This window comes from Octopus sinensis, linkage group LG28 (assembly GCF_006345805.1).
Source record: "Octopus sinensis linkage group LG28, ASM634580v1, whole genome shotgun sequence".
NCBI classification, from domain to species: domain Eukaryota; kingdom Metazoa; phylum Mollusca; class Cephalopoda; order Octopoda; family Octopodidae; genus Octopus; species Octopus sinensis.
In genome coordinates this window covers 7,380,111-7,402,972 of record NC_043024.1, presented here as the reverse complement: position 1 = coordinate 7,402,972, position 22,862 = coordinate 7,380,111, and the positions used below count along the sequence as shown (strand labels likewise).

Genomic DNA, 22,862 nt, shown 5'->3' with positions numbered 1-22,862 from the left:
TCTTATTTCTTTATAGCCCACAAGGGGCCACACACAGAGGGGACAAATAAGGACAGACAAAGGGTTTAAGTTGATTACGACCCCAGTGCGTAACTGGTACTTAATTTATCAACCCTGAAAGGATGAAAAGCAAAGTCAACCTCGGTGGAATTTGAACCCAGAACGTAACGGCAGACAAAATACCTATTTCTTTATTACCCACAAGGGGCTAAGCATAGAGGGGACCAACAAGGACAGACATAGGTATTAAGTAGATTATATTGACCCCAGTGCGTAACTTGTACTTATTTAATCGACCCCCAAAAAGATGAAAGGCAAAGTCAACCTTGATGGAATTTGAACTCAGAACGTAACAGCTGACAAAATACCTATTTCTTTACTACCCACAAGGGGCTAAACGTAGAGGGGACCAACAAGGACAGACATAGGTATTGAGTCGATTACATCGACCCCAGTACGTAACTGGTACTTATTTAATCGACCCTGAAAGGATGAAAGGCAAGGTCAACCTTAGTGGAATTTGAACTCAGAATGTAACAGCAGACGAAATACCGCTAAGCATTTTGCCTGGTGTGCTAACATTTCTGCCAGCTCGATGCCTTAATTCTGTTTCTTTATTCAGAAAGCTTCTTTCAGTTTCCGTCTACCAAATCCATTCACAAGGCTTTGGTCGGCCCGAGGCTAAAGTAGAAGGCACTTGCCCAAGGTGCCACACAGTGGGACTGAACCCGGAACCATGTAGTTTGGAAGCAAACTTCTTACCACACAGCCACATCTACACCTATTTGGTAAATGGAAACTAAAAGAAGCCCATTGTGTGTATGTGTGTGTGTGTGTGCTTGTGTGTGTGTGTGCATTTGTATCTGTGTTTGTCCCCCACCGCTACTTGATAACCAGTGATGGTGTGTTTATGTCCCCAAGACTTAGCAGTTCAGCAAAAAGCAATAGAATAAATCCCAGGCTTAAGATAGATTAGCACCTGGGGCAATTCATTTGACAAAAAATTTCAAAGCAGTGCCCCAGTATGGCCACAGTCTAATGACTGAAACAAGTAAAAGAGATAAAAAAAAAAGATACAATGAAATAGTTATGAAGGTCCATACATGTAAAATAGGAATAAAAGGGGTCCAGAGGTGGAAAAATGGTTGAGAAGCACTGGACTTAACCCTTGAAGGGATACCCCAGCATTGTCACAATCCAGGGACCAAAACAGGTGAAAGAAAAATGGTAAAAGATACATCAGAGAACCCCTACAGTGGCACACATCCGTTCTGATGGCATGCACTGCTCTTTCAAACTTGAAATCTTCAAAGCCACAGTCGAACCAATTCTACTATATGGCTCAGAAACCTGGACATTATCAAAGAAGCTTCAGAGGCGGTTGGATGGAACCTACACTCGCCTCCTTATGAGAGCTCAAAATCTCTCGTGGAAGTGCCATCCAACCAAAATGCAAATATATGGGAAACTACCACCTGTGTCATCTCTTGTGAAAAGTAGAAGAGTCCAGTTTGCTGGACATTGTTGTAGAGCTGAAAACGAGTCAATTTCTACTCTTCTCCTCTGGAAGCCATCTACTCGCAACACCAGAGGGCGCACACTCTCCTACCCTGATGTAATTTCCAGGGATACAGGCATCCAGCAACAGGACCTCCGTAATGCTATGATGGACCGTGAAATCTGGCGTAGCATGGTAAATTCCATTGTCTCGACCACAGTCGAACGATGATGATGACGATGCTCTCTCACTTAATAATAATAATCCTTTCTACTATAGACACAAGGTCTGAAATTTAGGGGAGCAGGGATAGTCGATTACATCGACCCCAGTGTGTGACTGGTACTTAATTTATCGACCCCGAAAGGATGAAAGGCAAAGTCGACCTCGGCAGAATTTGAACTCAGAACATAATTGTTTCTTTATTACCCACAAGGGACTACACACAGAGGGGACAAACAAAGGGATTAAGTCGATTACATCGACCCCAGTGCGTAACTGGTACTTATTTAATCGACCCCGAAAGGATGAACGGCAAGGTCAACCTCGGCGGAATTTGAACTCAGAACGTAAAGGCAGATGAAATACTGCTAAGCACTTCACCCAGCGTGCTAACGTTTCTGCCAGCTCGCCGCCTTAGTCCTTAATTTAGTGGTTGACAATTTGAACAGGAGTAGTGGGGGAGTATCATAACCATATGTTGAGAGGAATTCTTGAAGAGATACCCCAGCATTGTCACAATCCAATGACTGAAACAAGTAAAAGAAAAATGGTAAAAGGTACATCATAGAACCACTGCAGTGGCACACATCAGTTCTGTGACATAGACTGATGGAATGGTAATACATAGGCACAGGAGTGGCTGTGTAGTAAGTAGCTTGCTTACCAACCACATGGTTCCGGGTTCAGTCCCACTGCGTGGCACCTTGGGCGAGTGTCTTCTACTATAGCCTCAGGCCGACCAAAGCCTTGTGAGTGGATTTGGTAGACGGAAACTGAAAGAAGCCTGTCGTATATATGTATATATATGTGTATGTGTTTGTGTGTCTCTGTTTGTTCGCGCCCAACATCGCTTGACAACCGATGCTGGTGTGTTTATGTCCCCGTCACTTAGTGGTTTGGCAAAAGAGACCGATAGAATAAGTTCAGGCTTACAAAGAATAAGTTCTGGGGGTCGATTTCCTCGACTAAAGGCGGTGCTCCAGCATGGCCGCAATCAAATGACTGAAACCAGTAAAATAGTAAAGGAGAGAGAGAGAGAGAGAATGTATAAGCTAATTACATCTTGTCTTGAAGTGGGGAATCAGGAATCAAATTGTTCTCCAGATTTGACACTTGAATATGTATAATTTCTCTAGGAATCATGCAAACGTGTTCTTTCTCAAATCCTCTTTTCCTTGTTTCAATCATAGACTGTGGTCATACTGGAGCACTGCTTTCAAGGATTTAGTCAAACAAATTCCACTCCAGTTCTTATTTTTTTCTTTTTATTCGTGTCTGGCTTTTATTCTATCATTCTTCCTTTCGCTGAACAATTGAGTTACAGGGATGTAAACAAACCAACCAACACTGATTGTCAAGTAGTTGATGAAGGTGGCGAGCTGACAGAATCGCTAGCACACCGGGCGAAATGCGTAGCCGTATTTCGTCTACCGTTACGTTCTGAGTTCAAATTCCGCCAAGGTCGACTTTGCCTTTCATCCTTTCGGGGTCGATAAATTAAGTACCAGTTACACACTGGGGTCGATGTAATCGACTTAATCCTTTGTCTGTCCTTGTTTGTCCCCTCTATGTTTAGTCCCTTGTGGGCAATAAAGAAATAAGTAGTTGATGATGGGGTAACAAACACAAACACACACACACACACACATACACAAGCATATACACACACACATGCACATATATGACAGGCTTCTTTCAGTTTCTATCTAGCAACTCCAACTCCAACTTCAGTTAATAAGCTTTGGTTCACCTGGGGCTGTTGTCTTCTTTCTTCTTCTTCCAATCAGGACCCATGCCATCAGCCACAAAGAATAATCTCTAATTCGAGCCTACTCTAAGCTACTAAGAATGCGTGTGGCAACTTGGAGATCCACCCACCACATACGATAGACTTGGCGGTTGCACGGGCGTGAAAGCTATGTTGTTATCCTCATTCCATAAACGGTGGCTTTTAACAGGTGGAGAGCTGAACCATCCTGGGGTACAAAGGATTCGCAATCTAGACTAGGGTCTGAACGTTTACCACACCATAGGGGGTTACACCATGGTTCCTCTGCTTTGTAGAAAAAGTAGGAAGAAAGAGTGAGAGAAAGTTGTGGTGAAAGAGTACAGCGGGGTTCACCACCCTCCCTCGCCGGAGCCTCGTGGTGCAGAGGTGTTTTTGCTCAATAAATACTCACAATGCCTGGTCTGGGAATCGAAACCGTGGTCTTACGAGTGCAAGTCTGCTGCCCTAACCACTGGGCCATTGCGCTTCCACACTGCTGTCGTTATTGTCATTGTCTGCTGCTGTCCACCACTTCCATTCTTTCTCTGTTTTAACAAACATTCAGGGCAGAAACTCCTCAAGTGACTTTTACTGCCACATGTGTAACAGCCAGGCCTTACTGCCACATGTGTAACAGCCAGGCCTTACTGCCACATGTGTAACACCCAGGCCTTACTGCCACATGTGTAACACCCAGGCCTTACTGCCACATGTGTAACACCAGGCCTTACTGCCACATGTGTAACACCCAGGCCTTACTGCCACATGTGTAACACCCAGGCCTTACTGCCACATGTGTAACACCCAGGCCTTACTGCCACATGTGTAACACCCAGGCCTTACTGCCACATGTGTAACAGCCAGGCCTTCTGCTCTTTACTGTCAGTCTAATGCTGTTTCTTTCTGCACCTATGATGAGGTACATCTTCAGGATGGCTCAGTGGTCTTTGTGGGTGGATAGGATCTTCAAAACCCACATATCCAGCCAAACCCCTGGGAATCTGGGAATCAAAACCACATTCTTACGACTGTGAGTCTGCTGCCCTAACCACTGGGCCATTGCACCTCCACAGGGCTGTTGCAGAAGACACTTGCCTAAGGTGCCACACAGCAGAACTGAACCCATAACCATGTGGTTGGAAATCAAACTTCTTACCACACAGCCACACCCATACCTAAAAATATTTATGAAATTTTATTTCAAATTCCAAAAAACTGCAGTTTTTAATAAAAACACTTGTTAATTTCTCAATCTAGTTCTTAACCATTTTGTTACCATATTTCTGTTGAGATGCTCTGTGTTTCTTTCAATTAATTTTGAATATAACAAAGAATTTAGTAAAATAACTTAGTTATCATTCAGTTAGTTTTAGGAACATAAATTGCGACTAAAGTTTGGTGGAAGATTTTAATTCAGAACTTTTGAAAACAAGACATTTGTACTCAGAGCCAGAGGCGGTTTCAGCCAGGTTGGTATCAAAAGGGTTAGATTAATCATTTGTTAACCCTTTCATTACTGCATTTATTTTGAGATGCTCTGTGCTTCTTTCAATTAATTTTAAATATAACAAAGAATTTAGTGAAATAACTTAGCTGGTGTTAGGTACATAAATTGTGACTAAGGTTTTCGTGGAAGACTTTAATTCAAAACTTGTGAAAACAAGACATTTATACTCAGAACCAGAGGCGGTATCAGCCAGGTTGGTATCAAAAGGGTTAGATTAATCATTTGTTAACCCTTTTGTTACCATATTTCTGTTGAGATGCTCTGTGTTTCTTTCAATTAATTTTAACTATAACAAAGGATTTAGTAAAATAACTTAGTTATCATTAAGCTAGTGTTAGGAACATAAATTGTGACTAAGATTTGGTGGAAGATTTTAATTCAGAGCTTTTGTAAACAAGACATTTGTACTCAGAACCAGAGGCGGTATCAGCCAGGTTGGTATCAAAAGGGTTAGATTAATCATTTGTTAACCCTTTTGTTACCATATTTCTGTTGAGATGCTCTGTGTTTCTTTCGATTAATTTTAACTATAACAAAGAATTTAGTAAAATAACTTAGTTATCATTAAGCTAATTTTAGGAACATAAATTGTGACTAAGGTTCGGTGGAAGATTTTTAATTCTGAACTTTTGAAAACAAGGCATTTGTACTACAGAACCAGAAACGGTTTCTGCTGGGTTGGTATCGAAAGGGTTAATATTTCCTCTCATTAACGTGGTGAGTTAGCAGAATTGATACTGTGTTGTGCAAAAGGCATTTCTTCCAAGTAAATGTTCTGAGTTCAAATACTGATGGTGTTGACATTGCCTTTCCTCTTTTCAGGGTCAATAAATTAAGTATCAGTTGAGAACTGGGGTCAGTGCAATCGATTTACCTCCCCTCCTGAAATTGCTGGCCTTGTGCCAAAATTTGAAACCAATATTTCCTGTTGCTTATACCACAAATTTGTGGAGGCACATGGCTTAGTGGTTACGGTGTTGAACTCATGATCGTAAGGTTGTGGTTTCAATTCCTGGACCGGGCGACGTGTTGTGTTCTTGAGCAAGAAACTTCATTTTTAAGTTGCACCAGTCCACTCAGCAGGCAAAAATGAGTAATTCTGCAACGGACCAGCGTCCCATCCAGGTGGGGAATTTGTACGCCACTGAAACCGGGAAGCCAGCCCTTATGAGCCTGGCATGGTTCAAGAAGGAACATTTACCTGCAACAAACTGGCATCCCGTCCAGGTGGGAAAACTATATGCCAAAGAAACCGGGAAGCCTGCCCTTATGAGCCAGGCATGACTCGAAAAGGAACAAGCAATACCTCAAATTAACCCTTCATTCACCAATTCCAAATCGTTGGGTTACTTCATGGTTTCTTCCTTTTCTTGATTTGCTTTTAATATTTGGAAGCTTCTAAGGCAGTGAGTTGGCAGCAACATTAGCACACTGGGTGAAATGCTTAGTGGTTTTTTGTCTGCCGTTACATTCTGAGTTCAAATTCCGCCGAGGTCGACTTTGCCTTTCATCCTTTCAGGGGCGATAAATTATGTTTCGTTATTACCCACAAGGGGCTAAACATAGAGGAGACAAACAAGGACAGACAAACGGATAAAGTTGCTTACATCAACCCCAGTGCGTAACTGGTCCTTAATTTATCGACCCCGAAAGGATGAAAGGCAAAGTCAACCTCGGCGGAATTTGAACCCAGAACGTAACGGCAGACGGAATACGGCTACGCATTTCGCCCGGCATGCTAAAGTTTCTGCCAGCTCGCCAGGGGTGATAAATTAAGTACCTGTTACACACAGGGGTCGATGTAATCGACTTAATCTGCTTGTCTGTCCTTGTTTGTCCCCTCTGTGTTTAGCCTCTTGTGCGTAGTAAAGTAATAGGTATTTCGTCTGTCTTCAAGTTCTGAGTTCAAATTCTGGGTGTCCCAGAATTAACTTTGTATTAAAGTAAAATCGAACAATTGTTTTAAAAACTCCCTTTTATTTATGTTTATCATGTTTAATATGCAGTAAAAGTGTAGGACAGCAAGCTGAGAGAACTGTTAGCATGTGGGGCAAATAGCTTAGTGGAACTTTGCCAACCTTTACATTCTGAGTTCAAATTCCACTGAGGTCGACTTTGCCTTTCATCCTCTTGGGGGGTTGATAAATTAAGTACCTATTTCTTTACTACCCACAAGGGGCTAAACACAGAGGGGACAAACAAGGACAGACAAATGGATTAAGTCAGTCGATTATATTGACCCCAGTGCGTAACTGGTACTTATTTAATCGACCCCGAAAGGATGAAAGGCAAAGTCGACCTCGGTGGAATTTGAACTCAGAACGTAACGGCAGACGAAATACCGCTAAGCATTTCGCCCGGCGTGCTAACGATTCTGCCAGCTCACCGCCTTTAAATTAAGTGCCAGTTGTATACTGGCCCCCGACCCCCGTCTCCACAAAAAAAAAATTTGGGGTCTTGTGTCTAGAGTAGAAAAGAATATTTGGTAGCTTCCCATGTCTGGAGAAGAACAACAATGCTTTTCAACATCATCATCATCATCATCATTGCTTTTGTTGTTGTCATGATCATCCTCATCACCTCCACCACCTTCACCGTTGTCATATTAGAACTTTGCATGCTGCCGTTAAGTGGGTCCTGGTTAAATGCTGGGATAATTCGTGCTCTGCATCGGCCTTCATTTTGTCTGGCTGAGTTTACGGCTATGAGTAGAAGTGTCACTTTGAGTTGAGGACAACCCAAATATGAAACAAATATATAGGATTACATGGATTACATGAAATGAATAAAACTGATTGTGACTTGATAAATAATTGTCACACGCATGCACAGACACACACACACACACACACAGTATTCTTACACACACTTAAACAAACTCATTACACGCACACACATTTTTCCATACAAACATAACAATGACATTCTTTTACTCTTTTACTCTTTTACTTGTTTCAGTTATTTGACTGCGGCCATGCTGGAGCACCGCCTTTAATCGAGCAACTCAACCCCATGACTTATTCTTTTGTAAGCCCAGTACTTATTCTATCGATCTCTTTTGCTGAACCGATAAGTAACGGGGACATAAACACACCAGCATCGGTTGTCAAGCGATGTTGGGGGTGGGGGACAAACACAGGCATACAAACATATACACACAAATACATATATATATATACATATATACGATGGGCTTCTTTCAGTTTCCGCCTACCAAATCCACTCACAAGGCTTTGGTTGGCCCGAGGCTATAGTAGAAGACACTTGCCCAAGGTGCCATGCAGTGGGACTGAACCCGGAACCACGTGGTTGGTTAGCAAGCTACTTACCACACAGCCACTCCTGCGCATATAAATATATATATATGTATGTTTTAAGGGCTAAAAGCCACTATGTGGACAGCCATATGCTAGAAATAGAGCACCTACGATCAAACTACAAAGAAAGAATGTTCTCTAGCGAAAAATTCCACGGACACAAGAACAATAGGTGGGCAAGACAGATTTATATATATATATATCATCATCCTCATTGTTTAACGTCCGTTTTCCATGCTAGCATGGGTTTGACGGTTCGACCGGGGTCTGGGAAGCCAGAAGGCTGCACCAAGCTCCAGTCTGATCTGGTAGTGTTTCTACAGCTGGATGTCCTTCCTAACGCCAACCACTCCATGAGTGTAGTGGGTGCTTTTCACGTGCCACTAACACAGGGGCCAGATGAGGCTGGCAAACGGCCACTATCGGTTGGTACTTTTACGTGTCACCAACACGGACGCCAGTCAGGCGGCGCTGGCATCTGCCACTTTCGGACGGTGCTTTTTACGTGTCACCGGCATGGGTAATATTATATATATTATATATATATATATAAAGTGTATGTCATGCGTGTGTATATACATATATATATATATATATATACACATATATATATATATATATATATATACATATATATATATATAATATATAATATATATATATATATATATATATGTATATATATATATATGTATATATACATATATATATGTGTGTGTGTGTATATATATATAAAGTGTATGTCATGCGTGTGTATATACATATATATATATATATATATATATCTCGTAATTAATACAAAAAAATAATAATAATAATAATCCTTTCTACTATGAGCACAAGGCCTGAAATTTCGGGCTAGGTTTTACTCGGTTGCATTGACCCCCAGTACTCAACTGGTACTCATTATATTGACCCTGAAGGATGAAAGGCAAAGTCGATCATGGCAGAATTTGAACTCAGAACGTGAAGCAGATGAAATATGGCCAGGCATTTCACCTGGCATGCTAACGATTCTGCGAGCTAGACACCTTAATAATAACAACAGCAACAATAAAAACCCTAAAATGCCTTTTGAAATAATATCTTTCCTCTCTCTGTTCAAGTTCTATACTATTTCTTGAGAATCATAACACACAGTATATATACATATATACATATATATAGGTGTATGAGTGGCTGTGTGGTAAGTAGCTTGCTCACCAACAACATGGTTCTGGGTTCAGTCCCACTGCGTGGCACCTTGGGCAAGTGTCTTCTACTATAGCCTCGGGCCGACCAAAGCCTTGTGAGTGGATTTGGTAGACAGAAACTGAAAGAAGCCCGTCGTAATATGTATGTATATATATATGTTATATATATATATATGTATATATATATATATAATATATATATATATATAATATATAATATATATATATATATAATATATGTATGTATGTATGTGTGTGTATATGTTTGTGTGTCTGTGTTTGTCCCCCCAACATCACTTGACAACCGATGCTGGTGTGCTTAGGTCCCCGTAACTTAGCGGTTTGGCAGTACTGGCAATGACTTCGCTCGAATGTTTTTTCACGTGCCACCGACACAAGTGCCGGTAAGGTGACGCTGGTAACGATCACTCTCGAATGGTGCCTTTTACGTGCCACTGGCATAGAGGCCAGATAGCCGCTCTGGCAATAATCACACTCAGATGGTGCTCTTAATACCCTACTAGCACGGGACACAAGTGCCAGTAATGCGACGCTGGTAACGATCACATGCGAATGGAGCTCTTTATGTGCCACCGGCACGGAAGCCAGTTAGCCGCTCTGTCAATGATCAAGCTCGTATGGTGCTCTTTGCACCCCACTAGCACGGATGCCAGTCATCGAATTTGATTTCGATTTCTTCATATACTCGTAATCAATTACGTTTGTATATATGTATACTCTTTTACTCTTTTACTTCTTTCAGTCATTTGATTGCGACCATGCCGGAGCACCGCCTTTAATTGAGCAACTCGACCCCGGACTTATTCTTTTGTAAGCCCAGTACTTATTCTATCGGTCTCTTTTGCTGAACCGCTAAGTAACGGGAACATAAACACACCAGCATCGGTTGTCAAGCAATGCTAGGGGGACAAACACAGACACACAAACATACATGCACACATATAAATATATATACATATATATGACGGGCTTCTTTCAGTTTCTGTCTACCAAATCCACTCACAAGGTTTTGGTTGGCCCAAGGCTATAGTTGAAGACACTTGCCCAAGGTGCCACGCAGTGGGACTGAACCCGGAACCGTGTGGTTGGTAAACAAGCTACTTACCACACAGCCACTCCTGCATGTTTAAATATATATCTTCATCATCATCATCATCATCATCGTTTAATGTTGCATTCCATGCTAGCATGGGTTGGACGATTTGACTGAGGGCTGGTGAACCAGATGGCTGCACCAGGCTCCAATCTTGATCTGGCAGAGTTTCCACAGCTGGGTGCCCTTCTTAATGCCAACCACTTCGAGAGTGTAGTGGGTGCTTTTATGTGCCATCGGCACTGGGGCCAGTCAGGCGGCGCTGGCAACGACCTCGCTCGAATGTTTTTTCACGTGCCAGTAAGGTGATGCTGGTAACGATCACTCTCGAATGGTGCCTTTTACGTGCCACTAGCATAGAGGCCAGATAGCCGCTCTGGCAATAATCACACTCAGACGGTGCTCTTAATACCCTACTAGCATGGGGCACAAGTGCCACTAATGCGACGCTGGTAATGATCACACGCAAATGGTGCTCTTTACGTGCCACTGGCACAGAGGCCAATAGCCACTCTGTCAATGATCATGCTCGTATGGTGCCCTTTGCACCCCACTAGCACGGATGCCAGTCATCAAATTTGATTTCGATTTATTCATATACTCATAATCAATTACGTGTGTATATGTATACTCTTTTACTCTTTTACTTGTTTCAGTCATTTGACTGTGACCATGCCGGAGCACCGCCTTTAATTGAGCAACTCGACCCTGGACTTATTATTTTGTAAGCCCAGTACTTATTCTATCGGTCTCTTTTGCCGAACCGCTAAGTAACGGGGACATAAACACACCAGCATCGGTTGTCAAGCAATGCTAGGGGGACAAACACATACACACAAACATACACACACACATATAAATATATATACATATATATGACGGGCTTCTTTCAGTTTCTGTCTACCAAATCCACTCACAAGGTTTTGGTTGGCCCAAGGCTATAGTAGAAGACACTTGCCCAAGGTGCCACATAAGTGTAAGGAAAAGGAAAGTATTTTATTTAGTTGTATGTAAAAGCTGTGAGGGCGCGTGGCTTAGTGGTTAGGGCATTCGGCTCATGATCGTAAGGTTGTGAGTTCTATTCCCGGCGACGCGTTGTGTCCTTGAGCAAGACACTTTATTTCACGTTGCTCCAGTCCACTCAGCTGGCAAAAATGAGTTGTACTTGTATTTCAAAGGGTCAGCCTTGTCACTCTCTGTGTCACGCTGATTATCCCCGAGAACTACGTTAAGGGTACACGTGTCTGTGGAATGCTCAGCCATTTGCACGTTAATTTCACGAGCAAGCTGTTCCGTTGATCGTATCAGCTGGGACCCTCGTCGTCGTAACCGGCGGAGTCTTTAATGTAAAAGCTATTAGACACAGAGGGTGAGAATTATTTTAGTGGAAATAAACTATAAGAATGCAAAAAGTGTGCATATAAATAGGCACACACACACACACACACACACACATATATATACACATACACATACATAAGAACGTACACACACGCACACTTACATATGCATATACTCATACACTCGCATACACAATTATGCATGTTCGATTTTGTTTAGTTGTATTTGAAAAAAATATATACGAATATTTCCTAGGATAAAACCATCCCTTCATAAGGTTACCACAAATTCTAATCGAATTATATATATATATACACATACATACATACATACATACATACATATATATATATATATATATATATATATATGTATGTATGTATGTATGTATGTATGTATGTGTATATATATATATATACATACATATATATATATATATATATATGTATATATATATATGTATATATATATATATATATATATATATATATAATATATATATATATTTATATTCTTTTCTTTTATTCTTTTACTCATTGCAGGCATTTGACTGTGGACATGCTGGAGCACCGCCTTTAGTCGAACAAATTGACCCTAGGACTTATTCTTCGTAAGCCTAGTACTTATTCTATTGGTCTTTTTTGCCAAACCACTAAGTTACAGGGATGTAAACATACCAGCAACGGTTCCTAAGCGATGTTGGGTGGACAAAATCGAACACACAAACATGTACACACACATACATATATATATATTTTTACACATATATATATACATATATACGACGGTCTTCTTTCAGTTTCCGTCTACCAAATCCACTCAAAGGGCTTTGGTCAGCCCGGGGCTATAGTAGAAGACACTTGCCCAAGGTGCAACGCAGTGGGACTGAACCCAGAACCATGTTGTTGGTAAGCAAGCTACTTACCACGCAGTCACGCCTGCACCCATATCTATCTATCTATATATATATATATGTATAATTCAATTAGAAGTTGTGTATATATATGTATGTGCATATATATGTGTGTGTGTGTTGGTTATGTGTACACATACATGCACACACACACACATGCCTACATATGTAGACACATTCTATGTGGACACACACTTGTTTCAAGTGGTTTTTATCTGCATGTTAAAGTGTGTTTGTGTCCGCGCGCGCACGCACATGCGTGTATTTGTGCGATTGTCACAACATATAAATAGCAAACCCCATTTCTCCCTTCACAACAACCCGGTCGGCTCCACAGAAACAACAAACCAAGCAAGAACAACACTTTCAAGGTTTGATATTATCACTTCTCCTAACCATTTCTTTACTTCTCAATTACTTTCATTTACATATAAATGATCATGCCTACATATATATATATATATATATATATATACCGGAGTAAACACATAAATGTGAAACAAGGTGGAAAAAAGAGTACTCAAATACCAGTGGTAGAGTAATATGCTTTATTTAAAGCAGCAGAAAATTCAACAAATCCTGTTACTCGGAGTTTCCCGTTGCTAGCAAAAACTGTCCGATGAACGGCAACGGGAAACTCAGAGTAACAGGTTTTGTTGAATTTTCTGCTGCTTTAAATAAAGTATATATATATATATATATATGCATGTGTACCATTGGCGATTTTTTTCCTCTGTCTTCCCTTCTCTAGATCTTTCCTTCTCCTATGTTTCCTACAAAGAGCTCCGCTTGAAACGTTAAACCCTCCTTCTTTCCTTCTTTCCTGAACGTCCAATAATACTATATTTGTTCCACGTCCTCATGTTGTGTTTTTTTGTGCTTTCATGTTTGGATTAACTTTATATATATATATATATAATGATAAAGATTTTAGTTGAAGTCAAGGGTCACCAGTTGTTGCGGGTAGGTTTTAATTAGTGTAATTACCAATTGTAATGAGTAAGATTGATTAGGTACACAATAATATGAAATGTCAGAGTCAGCAGTTGTAACGATAAAAATTTGTTGTAATAACGGCAAGTTGTAGGATGTGAAAGATGAACAATGCATGAAGTTTTAAGGAAATATTTATTTACCATTATGTTACAATACTTTGCCTCGATGGGCAGGTTTTGATAAATCCAAAAGCATGTGAAGTAAAGTTTGTGTTTGTGTCCTCTTCATCGTTTAGTAGTAATTACAGAGAGAGATAGAATTATGTTGTAAGAGAACAGAACTAGAGCTAGTGAGAGTTGTAGGGTTGTGGGACATTGTCTTTCTTTTTTCCCTCTGGCCATTTTGTCTGCCTGCTTCCATGATTCAAGTGGTTGGTTCACTAACTGATGTTAGCTCTCTATGAGTTTCACCAAAGTGACTAACTGGTTTTTGCTTGGGGGTTCTTGCTTTTATAACTATCCAGAAGGATAGACATATTGTTGGGAACAATGGGCTCCGTTGGTGGTACTGTGATATTTCTATTCTAGCTTTTGGTGAAGTAGTAGAAGAGGTTATAAGCATCAAGTGGTGAAGACATTATTTCGGCCTAGCTAAAGGCAATCTGGCAAATGTAAAACTGCTGTCAGAGAAAAACTATTGTTCCACCGTGAGAAAAGTGCCTGCTTCCATGATTCTAGTGGTTGGTTCACTAACTGATGTTAGCTCTCTATGAGTTGTCACCAGTGACTAACTGGTTTCTTTTATTCAGGTACATGAGAATCGAAATCGATCAACATCAATGGAAATTGCAGCTGTGATACCAGTGCTGGTGGCACGTAAGAGGACCATCCGAACTTGGCTGTTGCCAGCGCTGCCCCAACTGGCCTTGTGCCGATGGCATGTAAAAAGCACCATCCGTTCGTGGCCGTTGCCAGCACCGCCTGGCCGCCCGTGCCGGTGGCATGTAAAAAGCATCATCCGATCATGGCCATTTGCCAGCCTCGTCTGGCACCTGTGCCGGTGGCACATAAAAAGCACCCACTACACTCTTGGAGTGATTGGCATTAGGAAGGGCATCCAGCCGTAGAAACACTGCCAGATCAGACTGGGGCCTGGTGCAGCCTCCTGGCTTCCCAGACCCCAGTTGAACCATCCAACCCATGCTAGCATGGAAAGCGGACGCTAAACGATGATGATGATGATGATGATGGCCTTTATAAAGAGGGGACACCACAAGGACAGACAAAACAATACATTGGGGTACGTAAAAACATATAGCAAATGAATATGAATATGAAAATAATGAGAATGTAATGGCTTTCCTACCCCCAAATATGAAGTTCCATTTTACTGTTTTTAAAATAATTACTTATTCTTCCAGTTTGTGGAGGCACGTGGCTTAGTGGTTAGGGTGTCAGCATCATGATCGTAAGATTGTGGTTTCGATTCCTGGACCGGGCGACGCGTTGTGTTCTTGAGCAAAACACTTCAATTCACATTGCTCCAGTTCACTCAGCTGGCAAAAATGAGTTACGCTGTGATGGACTGGTGTCCCGTCCAGCTGGGGGGGGGGGACATATGCCATAGAAACCGGGAAACTGGGTCCATGAGCCTGGCTAGGCTTTAAAAGGGCGCATTTATTAGAAGGCGCAATGGCCCAGTGATTAGGGCAGCGGACTCATGGTCGGAGGATCGCGGTTTCGATTCCCAGACCGAGCGTTGCATTTGTGTGTTGAAGGAAAACATCTAAAAGCTCCACGAGGCTCCAGCAGGGGTGGTGACGACCCCTGTTGTACCCTTTCGTCCCAACTTTCTCTCACTCTTTCTTCCTGTTTCTTGAGTAATGCTGCAATGGACTGGCGTCACGTCCAGTTGGGGAACGCATGCGCCATAGAAACCGGGAAACAGGGCCCATGAGCCTGGCTAGGCTTTAAAAGGGCCCATTTATTTATTTTTATTCTTCCAGTTTGTATCGTTTTCGCAATTTCATATCATAAACTCCATTAAATCATCGAATACTATCACAGATGGCAATTCGTTGTATCTAAATCGAAGCACTGTTATTTCTATCCTGCCTCCGAATATTTTTCCCAACTTTCCCGCTCTTTTATCCTCCAGCAACACCACTTTCTCATTATGGGTCTCCTCCTTGTCAGCCAGCTTGATTCTTATAACACCTTTCATTTACTCCCTCTCTTTAATCTTTTACTTGTTTCAGTCATTTGACTGTGGCCATGCTGGAGCAACACATTTAGTCGAGCAAATTGACCCCGGGACTTATTCTTTGTAAGCCAGGTACTTATTCTATCGGTCTCTTTTGCCGAACCGCTAAGTGATGGGGACGTAAACACACCAGCATCGGTTGTCAAGCAATGCTAGGGGGACAAACACAGACACACAAACACACACACGCATATATATATATACATATATACGACGGGCTTCTTTCAGTTTCTGCTACTAAATCCACTCACAAGGCATTGGTCGGCCCAGGGCTATAGCAGAAGACACTTGCCCAAGATGCCACGCAGTGGGACTGAACCCGGGACCATGTGGTCGGTTAGCAAGCTACTTACCACACAGCCACTCCTGTGCCTATTTAGAAATTTTCTTCTCTATTTCCATGCTCTTTTGGTAACAAACCATCACTCTTTCATGCTTCCCCTCCGGTGGCATTCTCGGCTGCAGCACCTTACTCTCCACCTCTGTTGCTAATATTTCCATCTCTGCTTGTTGCCCCTTCTCACTTTCAAGTCTCTTTTTCCGTTTTTCTTCCTCCTTACCACTTGAAGGCTCCAGTCTCTGTGTATCATTCCTCCATTGGAACATCATTTTTTTCTTTTTCCATTCTTAATTTCTTCCAACTTTCTTTTCATTTTAGGTGGAGACTCCACGTTTTTTCTCTTCCTTTCTACTACTGCATACTCCTCCATTTCCACCTCAGCAGTTGCAGTCTCTTCTTCCCAAATCTCCTTCTCCATTTAAATGGAGTTGCATGAAACGACCGTACTGCATGACCTCTGGATATCCTTGTTGCTTATTTTTATTTTATATATATATATATAAATATGTGTGTATATATATATATACGGTAAAAGCACCGTCCGTTCGTGGCCGTTTGCCAGCTCTGTCTGGCCCCGTGTCGGTTGCACATAAAAGCACCGTCCGTTCGTGTCCGTTGCCAGCCTCGGCTGGCCCCCGTGCCGGTGACACGTAAAAGCACCGTCCGTTCGTGGCCGTTTGCCAGCTCTGTCTGGCCCCGTGTCGGTGGCATGTAAAAGCACCATCCGTTCGTGTTCGTTGCCAGCCTCGGCTGGCCCCCGTGCTGGTGACATATAAAAGCACCGTCCGTTCATGGCCGTTTGCCAGCTCTGTCTGGCCCCATGTCGGTGGCACGTAAAAACACCATCCGTTCGTGTCCGTTGCCAGCATCGCCTGGCCCCATGCCGGTGACACGTAAAAGCACCATCCGTTTGTGGCCGTTTGCCAGCTCTGTCTGGCACCTGTGCAGGTGGCACGTAAAAAACACCCACTACACTCGCGGAGTGGTTGGCATTAGGAAGGGCATCCAGCCGTAGAAACACTGCCAGATCTGACTGGGTCTGACGAAGCCTTCCAGCTTCACAGACCCCAGTTGACCCGTCCAACCCATGCTAGCATGGAAAGCGGACGCTAAATGATGATGATGATGATGATGATATATATATATATAGTTAATCCAAACATGAAAACACAAAGAGAAAACACAACAACGCGAGGGCGTGGAACAAATATAGTATTATTGGACACTCAGGAAGGAAGGGAAGAAGGAGGGTTTAATGTTTCAAGTGGAGCTCTTTGTCAGAAACATAGGAGAAGGAAAGATCCAGTGAGGGAAGACAGAGTAAAAAAAAATCGCCAACGGTACACACGAGGTCACATTTTGAATAATATATATATTTATGTATATATATGTATATATATATTTATGTATACATACATACATACATACATACATACATATATATATATATATATGAAAAATAGAAGCTGAGAATGCACTGAGAATGGTTAAAATATATTTTTATTGTTATATTTAAAGATTTAACTGGTTTTACAGTCTACACTGTGCCTAAAATGAAGGCTGACACAGTTGAGTGAACATGTTACATGCGAAATATACTGTCATTTGACACAGGGGCACTTGCACCTGTCTATTTATTTTAAATGTTAAGAAACCTGAGGCAAACTCGGTCAGGTGACTTGTATAAATATGTGTGGGGGGTAAGGGGTTTGTGGGGGGGGGGGAGTGTCTTTGCTTTTCTTTGTTTTGTAGTTCATTCATGGCATTTGTTCTTCATACTTGTTCCTGCTTTGTTGTGTGGGATTTTCCTATTTTGTCATATTTTGATGAAGTCCTGGAGATGGTAGGGAGCAGTCCAGACATACCTTTATACATACATATATATATATATACATGCGCACACACACACACACACACCACACACACACACACACATACACATGCACCCACTCACATACACAGTTTACCCATCACACCCTATATATATATCATATACATATATATATATATATATATCACTGTGATCACCATGACCGACCAGGCTATCAGATGTTGCTACACATCGCTGGTCACAATGCGCTTCGCATTGTTTTAGCCTTCAAATGACGCCACCCTGCTGGCTAAGCAAGCAGGCCAACAGAAGAAAGAGTGAGAGAAAGTTGTGGCGAAAGGGTACAGCAGGGTTTTCCACCACCCCCTGCCGGAGCCTCGTGGAGCTTTAGGTGTTTTCGCTCAATAAACACTCACAACGCCCGGTCTGGGAATCGAAACCGCGATCCTTTGACCGCGATCCTCCGACCGCGAGTCCGCTGCCCTAACCACTGGGCCATTGCGCCTCCACACACACACACCACACACACACACATATATATATATATATAAGTAGGTGAATGAATTATCCTAGTATGGATAATTCGGTTAACCGATACCCGGGTAGCAAATTCACATCAGAAACCACGGTTGAAGCTACATGCCAAGGGCAGAAACCCCGTGTTCTGGTTTGGAAATTTGTGTGTTTTTTTTAACTATAAGTAAATGAAAGAATGGAGTCGAACTCCGATATTAACAAAATTCCTTTATTCTCGACATATGTTTCGAAGACTGCATATTCTTAATTCCGAAGGAATAAAGGGTGCATTATGCACTTAGTGGGACTGAACCCGAAACCATGTGGTTGGTAAGCAAACACATGTATAAACTAAGAATATGCAAAAGAAACTAATAAATTATAGTTACTAAGGAATTTATTTTCAATTATAAATATTTAGGGGTGAAGAAAGTATTTGTAGAGAACATAAATAACTGATAATTCTGATTTAATACTTCGTAGCATAACCATTATTCAGTTCCACTTCAACCAATCTCTTCTTGTAGTTCTTAATCAATGACTCGCATGTTTCTTTAGGAATTTTTTCCCATTCTTCTTGACAAATTTTCTTCAAATCTGCAATGCACATTAGGGCTCTTGAATGAATTTTAATTTTCAAATAACGCCACAAATTTTCAATGAGGTTCAATTCAGGTGACTGGCTTGGCCATTCTAATAATTTTATATTGTGATCGATAATCCATTTTGGGGTAGACTTTGCCATGTACTTAGGGTCATTATCCTGTTGTAAAACCCACCCTTCACAAAACTGGAGAAAGTTTTGAGCAAGTATCTCAATATCATTTCCCTTTTTGATCTGTTTTGTATTTTATGAAGTCCTATGATAATGGATATCTGTGCATATGCAGACATATATGAAAGTCGGTGGCACATAAGAGAACCATCTGAATGTGGCCATTGCCGGCGCCGCCCCGACTGGCCTCTGTGCCAGTGGCACGTAAAAAGCACCATCTGATGGTGGCCGTTTGCCAGCCTCGCCTGGCCTCTGTGCCGGTGGCATGTAAAAAGCACCATCTGATGGTGGCTGTTTGCCAGCCTCGTCTGACACCTGTGCCGGTGGCACGTAAAAAGCACCCACTACACTCTTGGAGTGTTTGGCATTAGGAAGGGCATCCAGCCGTAGAACCACTGCCAAATCAGACTGGAACCTGGTGCAGCCTTCTGGCTTCCCAGACCCCAGTTGAACCGTCCAACCCATGCCAGCATGGAAAGCGGACGTTAAATGATGATGATGAATCTGACTGTATGTGAGATGGCTATCATTTGACAAGATGAGGCAATCATAAGGCAGCGAGCTGGCAGAATCGTTAGCACACCGGGCAAAATGCTTAGCAGTATTTCGTCTGTCGTTACGTTCTGAGTTCAAATTCCGCCGAGGTCAACTTTGCCTTTCATCCTTTCAGGGTTGATTAAATAATTACCAGTTACGCACTGAGGTTGATGTAATCGACTTAATCCCTTTATCTGTCCTTGTTTGTCCCCTCTATGTTTAGCCCCTTGTGGGCAATAAGAAATAAGATGAGGCAATCATCTGATGTGTATGTATACTTATAATGAACTTTAACTAATTGCTATTCTCCAAATGTTTGTCTGTTTAAATCAAGATGACAACCAACAGCAGACAGTTCCTGCTACCATCAATTCTTCTGGTATTGGCTTTCATGGCAAAACCTTCTGATGCATTTACTGGTGAGTGTGTCTGTGTTCAAGCGAAAACAATTGCAGCACGTTGGAGTCCTGACACCAATAATGTTACATATGGGTTCATTTTGAATAAAGGAGAGTGCTTCAAATTCCTTAGCTCCTCATATTCCTACACCCTTGCTCTCCAAGAAAACAAGGTAAGGAACGTTTTTACATTTCTTCGTATTTGCCACTTACTCTTTTACTCTTTTACTTGTTTCAGTCATTTGACTGTGGCCATGCTGGAGCACCGCCTTTAGTCAAGCAAATCGACCACGGGACTTATTCTTTGCAAGCCCAGTACTTATTCTATCGGTCCCTTTTGTCGAACCACTAAGTGACGGGGGATGTAAACACACCAGCATCAGTTGTCAAGCAATGCTAGGGGGACAAACACAGACACACAAACACACACACATACACATAGATATATATATATATATTATATATATATATATATATTATATATATATATATATATATATACATATATACGACAGGCTTCTATCAGTTTCCGTCTACCAAATCCACTCACAAGGCATTGGTCGGCCCAGGGCTATAGCAGAAGACACTTGCCCAAGATGCCACGCAGTGGGACTAAACCCGGAACCATGTGGTTGGTTAGCAAGCTACTTAACACACAGCCACTCCTCCACTTGTCAACAGTTTTATCTATTTATTCGACATTTATAAAATCTGTTTACAACTAGTACTATTGGGTCATCCCATAAATAATGTGGTCTATTATACTGCTTTTATTTTTCAAAATTATATCTATTAAAGCAGCAAGCTAGCAGAATCATTGACACACCAGACAAATTCCTCAGTGGCATTTTGTTCATCTTTATGTTCTGAGTTCAAATTCCACTCAGGTCGACTTTGCCTTTCGTCCTGATAGGGGTCAATAAAATAAGTACCAGTTACACACTTGGATCGATCTAATCGACTTACTGTCCCCTCCTCAAAACTGCTGGCCTTGTGCCAAAATCTGAAACCATTATCATTATTATTATTATTATTGAGTGAGAGAGCAGTGTATGCCATCAAAGTGACACTGGGGTAAAAATATACGAAGCCCAATATACCCATCATGACTACCCGTCTGATAAAGGTACACCAGGCACATGCATCACAACCATATGTGCACGACATGGTGATCTCATATCAAGATAAACAGCGCATGACCTTGCAGGTGGGGCCCAGTTAGAATTTTTTCTTCTGGTCGAGTAACCCATCATGCTCAAAAGGTCCCTGAATAAGGATTGTTAAAGGATGTTGAACGAAACACCCATATTTCCAGATGTGAACTATTCAAACCCCAAAGAATCTCTCTCAACACATGGCTATGATGCTCCCCCACTACTTCTGCTCGTGATCAGAGATGCACATAATTTCACCCACTAAGGGACATGCTCAACTGGTTAAGGTCAAACAACTGACAAGCAAATCTGTGGTATTGAGCAGAATATTTGCTGTAGCCCATCTTTTATACCAAGACAAAACAATGTACGTGATAACACTTCCAATCAGCTGAGATCAGATGCCATGAGAGCCACTGTCTGGTACTGCATCAGAGCATTTATTATTATTATTATTATTATTATTATTATTATTATTATTTTATGTTTGATTTTTGCTTTACATTTGTACAAGTTGGCTCCAAGTCTCACCCAGAGACCTCAAGAGACAACAAGTTGGAGTTCATGTTGGTGTTATGCCTAGTGTGCCATATATTTGGTTTTGTACATAGTGTTGTTCTAGAGAATGTTTAAGAAACAATAAGAAAATCATGTTTGTTTTAAAACTTGAGATTACATAGAAAGTATTTTGCGTAGGATATGAGCAGTTCCCATGAGCACTATCTTTTGAATTTCTACCATTTTGGGGTTTCCTGGTATCTGAGCTATGTAGCAATCAGCCCCTTTTGTTATCATTCTTCTTCTTCTTCTTCTTCTTATTATTATTATTATTATTATTATTATTATTATTATTATTATTATTATTATTATTATTATTATTATATTATTATTATTATTATATTATATTATTATTATTATTATTATTATTATTATTTTATGTTTGACTTTTGCTTTACATTTGTACAAGTTGGCTCCAAGTCTCACCCAGAGACCTCAAGAGACAACAAGTTGGAGTTCATGTTGTGTTATGCCTAGTGTGCCATATATTGGTTTTGTACATAGTGTTGTTCTAGAGAATGTTTAAGAAACCATAAGAAAATTATGTTTGTTTTAAAACTTGAGATTACATAGGAAGTATTTTGCGTAGGATATGAGCAGTTCCCATGAGCACTATCTTTTGAATTTCTACCATTTTGGGGTTTCCTGGTATCTGAGCTATGTAGCAATCAGCCCCTTTTGC

The 22,862-nt window shown here is 41.3% G+C and overlaps 1 protein-coding gene across 1 annotated transcript in view; it reads left to right on the top strand.

The window, feature by feature from the left end:
* Positions 1-13,107: 13,107 nt before the first annotated feature.
* LOC115225723 (peptidoglycan recognition protein 3) overlaps positions 13,108-22,862 on the top strand; it is a 45,960-nt gene continuing 36,205 nt past the window's right edge. The window contains exons 1-2 of the mRNA XM_036514507.1: positions 13,108-13,241; positions 20,401-20,641. Of these exons, the coding sequence (XP_036370400.1) occupies positions 13,129-13,241; positions 20,401-20,641 (354 nt within the window). The 5' untranslated portion in view covers positions 13,108-13,128. The remainder of the gene's footprint in view (positions 13,242-20,400; positions 20,642-22,862) is intronic.